This window comes from Arachis hypogaea, chromosome 20 (assembly GCF_003086295.3).
Source record: "Arachis hypogaea cultivar Tifrunner chromosome 20, arahy.Tifrunner.gnm2.J5K5, whole genome shotgun sequence".
In the NCBI taxonomy this organism is placed as follows: domain Eukaryota; kingdom Viridiplantae; phylum Streptophyta; class Magnoliopsida; order Fabales; family Fabaceae; genus Arachis; species Arachis hypogaea.
Genome location: NC_092055.1, coordinates 111,629,126 through 111,635,745, shown reverse-complemented (window position 1 = coordinate 111,635,745; position 6,620 = coordinate 111,629,126). Strand labels below are relative to the sequence as shown.

Genomic DNA, 6,620 nt, shown 5'->3' with positions numbered 1-6,620 from the left:
ATATACGGATTGGATATGTGGATATCTACACAAAATTCGCAATTCGATCCAATTTGTGTGCAGATCCAATCTGATCTAATAGCCTTGCAGATCGAATCCATATTCACCGTTTTCGAATCGAATTTAAATAAACACCGCGAATATGCAGATCCGATCAACGAAGGTCGTGGTTTTCTTTTAAGTTATAGAACCTTAGAGAAAGTAAATAGTTATACGCAACTAGAATATAAACGTGCCACGTACTTTCCTCGATTTGGCAAGATCAGGTGCCACCGCCACATTCTCAATTGGCGAAAACAATAAACTAAACTAAAAACTAAATCTGATCTTTTACGCTGCCGATGGGAGCGTCTCAGTCTACAGAGCCCGCGGTTTCCGCCGAACAAAGGGAGGCAGAATCCGTCGCAGCCTCCACCGGTACTCTCCCTCTCCTCCACAAAGCCTTCTCCAACCTCTCCAATCCCCAAACTAATGCTGTCCCCTTCGAAAATCTTCCGGTGCGGTAACTACTCTCTCACACACACCACTTCTTACTCTTCTTTTTCTCTTCCTTTGATTTCTAACTTGCAAAGCACGTTCTTTTCAGCAATGCTTCGGTTTCGCACGCGAAGATCGAACCTACTCCGGCAACAGCGTCCCGGCTTCGTTTCCAGTTTTGTTGGATCACTTAGGTTCCTCAATCGTCGATCAATTTTTCGTTCCCGGCAAAGGTGGAATCGATTGGCTTCAGTTCGTTAATGGCTTCAATAAGTGCTGTGCTAGGGTTTCTGCGTCTGTTTCACTTAACATGCTTTTCAGAGTGTTTGCTGCAATGGCTTTGAAAGCGAATGTGCCTCTGCATTTGGTGTTTGAGTCTGAGGATGATGAATGCAAGATTAATGGTCACCTTCTTCCGAGTGATGTGCTTCTTCTTCTTTACGTGTGTTGGGTTATGTCTTGGGATTGTAGAAATTTGGGAAATTCTGAAAGGAAAGGGAATGTTAGGTTACCTGATCTTAGCCATTTGGTGTTGTCAGCGATCACATCTTGTAGCAAAGTTGAGGGTGGCTTCAATGTGTGGGATTGTGATGTATCAAGTTTGGGAGTTGAACTTCCTGCAGGGAAGTTTGTTACTTGGGTTATGAGTACGGTGCCATGTCTTCCAGATTGCTTAAGGCAGTATTTTCATGCAAGAATACAAATGGCAGGGGTAAGTTGTGATTTCATGAAATTAGGCAAAGATTCAAAATATTAAAAGCAAAGCATCCACTAAATCAGCCACCTAAACAAAATATATCAGAGAATATAAAATACACATTAAAAATTAATTAAATAATATATATATTTATACACAAATTGTGGTTGATTTGGTAGTTTATTTTTGGCGTGTGCACATGACAGTTTTTGCTATTGTATTGTTAACCATTGTAGCAATATAGCACCTATCTTTTTACCAATAGTCCTTTTAAGGTAAAAATGTTACATCTAGTTCTTAGGTGTTGACGTGTTGTAAAATGCACAAATAAGAAGCTGCTATTCTGAATGGCAGGATCAATTGGAATATTTGAATTCCTCTACTGGAGATATTTCATCTGCCGCAGCATGTGATTATATTTTAACCCAAGGAAGAGCGTGGGCAATATCTATCACACAAAAAAGTACAGTAAATGATGAGATTTCAAGAGTATTTTTATGCAGTGGAAGTGGAATGGATAAAAACCTTCTATATCGGTTTGCATCGCTAACCCTTAATCAGTCTCATATTTCTGTTCTGTGTTTTAGTCTCTGGGCCCTTCTTAGTTTTCAAAAAGCATAACCCCAATCACCCATTTTGGTGTTGCGGTGATTTTCTTTCTATTGACTTCTTGTTCATAATCATGATTTTGAAAGATACAAGATGGAAAAAGAAAATAACTATTGATAAAAGCTTACTTTGTTATAGGTCATCTACTCATGGACGAGGCCTCAATAGATTTTGGTCTCATGTAGAAGGTTACAAGGGTCCACTGCTAATTTTGATTGCCGCAAGTTCAGGAAATGCTCGTGAGGGAAGTTCCACTGATAGGAAATGGGTTATAGGTGCCCTGACAAGTCAAGGTCTTGAAAATAAGGATACCTTCTATGGAGCTTCTGGATGTTTATATTCAATAAGCCCTGTGTTTCATGCATTCCCACCCAGTGGTATGTCATAGAGGTGTTAACATTCCTTTCTTCCGCCTTTTTCCCATCCCCTTCCATGGTATATGATCAGTTTTGATGAAACGCTGAAACAATTATAAACGCTGTTGTTGGCAGGTAAGGAAAAGAATTTTGTTTATAGCCACTTGCATCCTACTGGTAGGGTGTACCAGGCGCATCCAAAACCAGTGGGAGTTGCATTTGGTGGAACTCCAGGAAATGAGAGAATATTTATTGAAGAAGATTTTTCCAAAGTGACCATTCGCCACCATGCTATTGACAAAACCTACCGTAGTGGTTCTCTCTTTCCGGATCAAGTAGATCTCTATGCCTTAATTTTGTAAACCTATAATGAGTAATGCTTGCATAAAAAGTAACTTCTGGTCTTTCTCAACGAAAAGAGAATGACCATCTTGTGAATTCTTCATGGCTGTCCAATTTAAGTTAATTGTGTCTCGTATTCCGGAGCTTCTGTTGATTAGTTATTGTTCCAGGGTTTCCTAGCCGTTGAAGCTGTGATTTCAGAAGTGGAAGTCTGGGGACTTGGAGGGGAAGTAGCAAAGAAAGTGCAAAGCTCGTACAAAAGGAGAGAAGAACTCTTCAATGAACAAAGACGAAAAGTATATCCTAGTTTGACCTATTTTATTGTTGACTTGTTGCCACCAAGTTCAATTTTGGTACAGATGTAACAGTGTTTCATGCTACTTTGTAGGTTGACTTGAAAACATTTGCGAATTGGGAAGATTCTCCTGAGAAAATGATGATGGACATGATGTCAAATCCAAATGCTGTCCAAAGGGAAGACCGCTGAGTTGGACCATGTGGTTTTGCATCCCTTAGTACAAGAATCCTCAGGCAGAATCATGGAATGCCATCTCGTTCGATGCTGCTGTGGTTATTCATTATTTTGGATTCTGATCCTCAGGTCACTGATGTATATATTGTGCTTGTGTTGTAATAATTGTCTTTACATGTACAATGTTGGGTGGGGGTGTGTTAACATAATCCTTTATAAAATTATGTATTCTATTAAAACATATCGCCATATCGGACATGGATGGGGGAACCTTGCATCAGAAGAGTATGATGTGCGAGTCAAATTTGGAATAAGGCTGCACAGTGCCTCAGCCAGGAACCATAGAGCTAAGTCTCTGTGTCTCGTGCATATATATCATTTGAGTGGAAAACACAACTAAAATATAGTTAAACTGATTCCGTAATTTGTATCATTAGGCTTTGTTTTGTTGAATGGATTATAGTGTAATCAAAGTGAGGAAAAAGATAGCGTTTCATTCATGTTTTCGCCAATAACGAGAAACATTGTAAATCGCAGTGGACTTATTTTGCCTCGCCTTAAAAAAAAAAGACCATTACAAAAATCTATCTAAATGTTTAGAACCAGTTGAATTTTAGTATTGGTTAATAGTTGACTATTTTCATGAAGACATCTTTGTGATAATATTGCGAATCGATGGATAATTCAATTAAACATATTTAGTTAAATATATTAAACTATTTAATGGTTTATAATATCATCTTCACATGATGTCTTCATTAGAGTAACGACTTTGGTTAATATCTTATGGCTACATATGTGATCGTCGGATATTGTTCTTGTTGCCTTGTTGGACTTGTAAAGAAGTTGCCATGTTGGGTTCTGAATTGCTGATCTTGTGGAAATTATGAACAAGAAGTTAATCGTGGGTTACCATCAAGCTCCCATCACTTTTCTTCGTAGAAACCTATGCTGATAAAATTCATCGAAAGATAGGCGATCCACTGCAATGGAGTGAGAAGTAATTAAATTCTTCTAAGTTAATTGATTGAACAGAAGGAAAATATAAGTAATACAGGAGATGCCAATAACCTGGATTTGAGCATAGTAGTTTTGAACAAACATCAAGACAATCAGGATCCAATCCCAAAGGAATGATCTGAGAAAATGGCAAGCCGGTAGATGATCTGATATTCTTTAACAGCTGAAATAAGCATCTTGTATCAGCCATGATTGGAGAATGAAACTTTTTATTCCTGTTTAAAGTCATGATGTTTACCTGAACATTATTTCTGCCATTAAAAGGAGGGTAGCCGTTTAGAAGCTCGAAAAGAATAACCCCAATACTCCACATATCTGCCTATAACACAAAACAAAATTTCACTAAACCCAATTTATAGATGTCAATGTTAATACTTAAAAGCAAAGACGGCTGGTGATACCTTGCTATCATATTTCTGGAACTGAAGAACTTCCGGTGCCATGTATAATGGCGTACCACAGACTGTCTCCGCATACTCGCCAGGACGTACAGTTCTTCATATTTTATGAAAGACAAAGAAGTTGGGGTAACAACATGAAACTAAATAAAAATACAAATTGCAACTACTTATATTTATTTCCCCTAAACTGATAACTACCTTGAGAGACCAAAGTCTGCAATCTTTAGAATCGCATCATCTCCGGGTTTTGATAGCAAAATGTTCTGATTCAACACCACCATCAATGCAAACAGATTTGTTTCCAGCAAAGTGATATTCGCTACAAATAGATTATCTTTTTCATGAACAATTCAAGCTACATACTAATGGCCCTCACAATCCCACCAATCGAAGTAATAGGCATCTCAAACCAAAGTAGCAACAATGTCACATACATTTTTCATTTTAGCTTTACCTCTGGTTTCAAATCTCTATGAATGATACCATGACTTTGTAATATTTTCATACCAGAACCTGCAAAACACTGAGACAAACTCCTTAGTTGCAAACTTGCAAGGCTAAAACAAGCACCAACACCAAAAGAATACTTCAATAAAGAATGCAGGTAAAAGAGTTACCAAGCTGCTGCATGAATCTTCTGGCAGTTTGTTGTTGAACTCTCCCATGGAATCGGATATAAGAAGCAAGGTTCCCTCCAGCACAGAACTCCATCACCAAGTACGCACATCCATCATACTAAAGTAGAAAACAGCAATAGCGAAAGTTTAAATAATAAAATAATAATAAAATGATCCTTCAATTATGCAACAAAGAATTGGTTTTCTCAACATATTTCACTTAAATTTAAAAAATAAGAAAAAGGGCATTCAAAGAAAAGCTAAAATTAAAAAAGAACCACCTGGAAGAAATCAAGGAGGCGAACGATGTTGGGGTGGTTGACGGAGGACAAGAAATTGAGCTCGCAGTGGAACGATGACTTAAGGCGAGGGCTGAGTTTGGAGAGGAAGACCTGTTTCACTGCCACCTCTTCGCCGGTGCCTCTTTGCTCCGCCCTCCACACCGCCGAGAACGACCCCTTTCCGATCTTCCGCTTCAGAAGGATGTCCTTTACTCTTACCGATTCGCTCTCTTCTTCTTCTTCTTCTTCCATTCCTGTTGATAGTGATAGAACTGCTGCTGCTTCTTTGACAAATTTGATCCACGATTGTTCTGTGTGGAATGTTCTCTTCTCTGCTATCCGTCTCTTTCACCGTTTCACGTGGAAAAAATTGTACGGACCAAATCAAACAGTTACTATTTAAATTTATTTTTTAATAGGACCAGCAACTTTATCAAATTCTGGCCAGCATAACCATCAAAGAAGAGTGAGTCATTGGATGAAATCTCACACTAATCTCACACCATTAAAAATCTCATTGATGACTATTTAATGGCTATGAATCCCAAAAGTTGCTGTCCCCTAATATTTCTCATATATATATATATATATATATATATATAAAATTTTGCAGCAAAAAAATGCCACATAACATCTCTTTATTATATCTAAATTAGAAATGTTTTTCGCCTTTTTACTTCAACTGCAAATACCTTTTCGCTTTTTTATTTTAATTGCAAATCTCTAATTACAAATCTATCATTTATCTATCATATATTGTATTTCTAATTTTACAATTAAAATGTGTTATATATCATTTTTTATTGTAATTGGAATTAAATTTTTTCTTTTAAAATTAAGAAATTCTCTTCTCTTCCTTACTAATTTTACAAGAAAAATGTATCGCATATCACTTTTTTATTATAATTGAAATTAAATCTTTCTTTCCAAAATTAAAGAATTCTTTCCTTCTCTTTACTAATTTTACAACAAAAATATGTCATATGTCACTCCCTCGTTACAATTGAAATCAAATCTTTTCCTCCAAAATTAAAGAGTTCTCCCATTCTTCCTTTTTCTTTCTCTATTTCTCTCATTCCTTCAACCACTCTATCTATTTTATATATCGTTATCAATATCAATGACTAATTACTAATTTGACAATCAAAATGTACAACATGACATTCTTTAATTGCATTAAAATTAAAATTAAAATATTAAAATTGAAATTAAAATATACCTATATTATGTATCATATATTACTATCTAATTTAATAATCAATTGTGTCACATGACACTCTCTTATTAAAATTGAAAAAAAAAATATTTTTTTCAAAATTAATAAACTCCCTTCCTAAATTCTATCATC

At 36.3% G+C, this 6,620-nt stretch overlaps 2 protein-coding genes across 2 annotated transcripts; one reads left to right on the top strand and one right to left on the bottom strand.

The window, feature by feature from the left end:
- Positions 1-211: 211 nt before the first annotated feature.
- Positions 212-3,453, top strand: LOC112785190 (uncharacterized). The gene is made up of 7 exons (XM_025828641.3): positions 212-497; positions 587-1,189; positions 1,529-1,710; positions 1,922-2,160; positions 2,275-2,474; positions 2,652-2,777; positions 2,870-3,453. Exons 1-7 carry the CDS (start codon positions 342-344, stop codon positions 2,966-2,968), a joined length of 1,605 nt encoding a protein of 534 aa, XP_025684426.1. The 5' UTR covers positions 212-341; the 3' UTR covers positions 2,969-3,453.
- A 180-nt stretch (positions 3,454-3,633) lies between these two features.
- Positions 3,634-5,777, bottom strand: LOC112785191 (serine/threonine-protein kinase ATG1t). The gene is made up of 8 exons (XM_025828642.3): positions 5,273-5,777; positions 4,992-5,109; positions 4,829-4,887; positions 4,573-4,637; positions 4,375-4,468; positions 4,212-4,292; positions 4,025-4,136; positions 3,634-3,936 (listed from the first exon to the last, which is right to left on the bottom strand). Exons 1-8 carry the CDS (start codon positions 5,522-5,524, stop codon positions 3,869-3,871), a joined length of 849 nt encoding a protein of 282 aa, XP_025684427.1. The 5' UTR covers positions 5,525-5,777; the 3' UTR covers positions 3,634-3,868.
- Positions 5,778-6,620: the final 843 nt, after the last annotated feature.

Coding starts and splice junctions, on each gene's coding strand:
- LOC112785190 (XM_025828641.3), top strand. CDS start 342: ATGGGAGCGTCTCAGTCTACAGAGCCCGCGGTTTCCGCCGAACAAAGG. Junction 2,161..2,274: donor TCATGCATTCCCACCCAGTG/GTATGTCATAGA, acceptor TGTTGTTGGCAG/GTAAGGAAAAGAATTTTGTT. Junction 2,778..2,869: donor TCAATGAACAAAGACGAAAA/GTATATCCTAGT, acceptor GCTACTTTGTAG/GTTGACTTGAAAACATTTGC.
- LOC112785191 (XM_025828642.3), bottom strand. CDS start 5,524: ATGGAAGAAGAAGAAGAAGAAGAGAGCGAATCGGTAAGAGTAAAGGAC. Junction 4,293..4,374: donor TCCAGAAATATGATAGCAAG/GTATCACCAGCC, acceptor TTTGTGTTATAG/GCAGATATGTGGAGTATTGG. Junction 4,137..4,211: donor ATGGCAGAAATAATGTTCAG/GTAAACATCATG, acceptor TGCTTATTTCAG/CTGTTAAAGAATATCAGATC.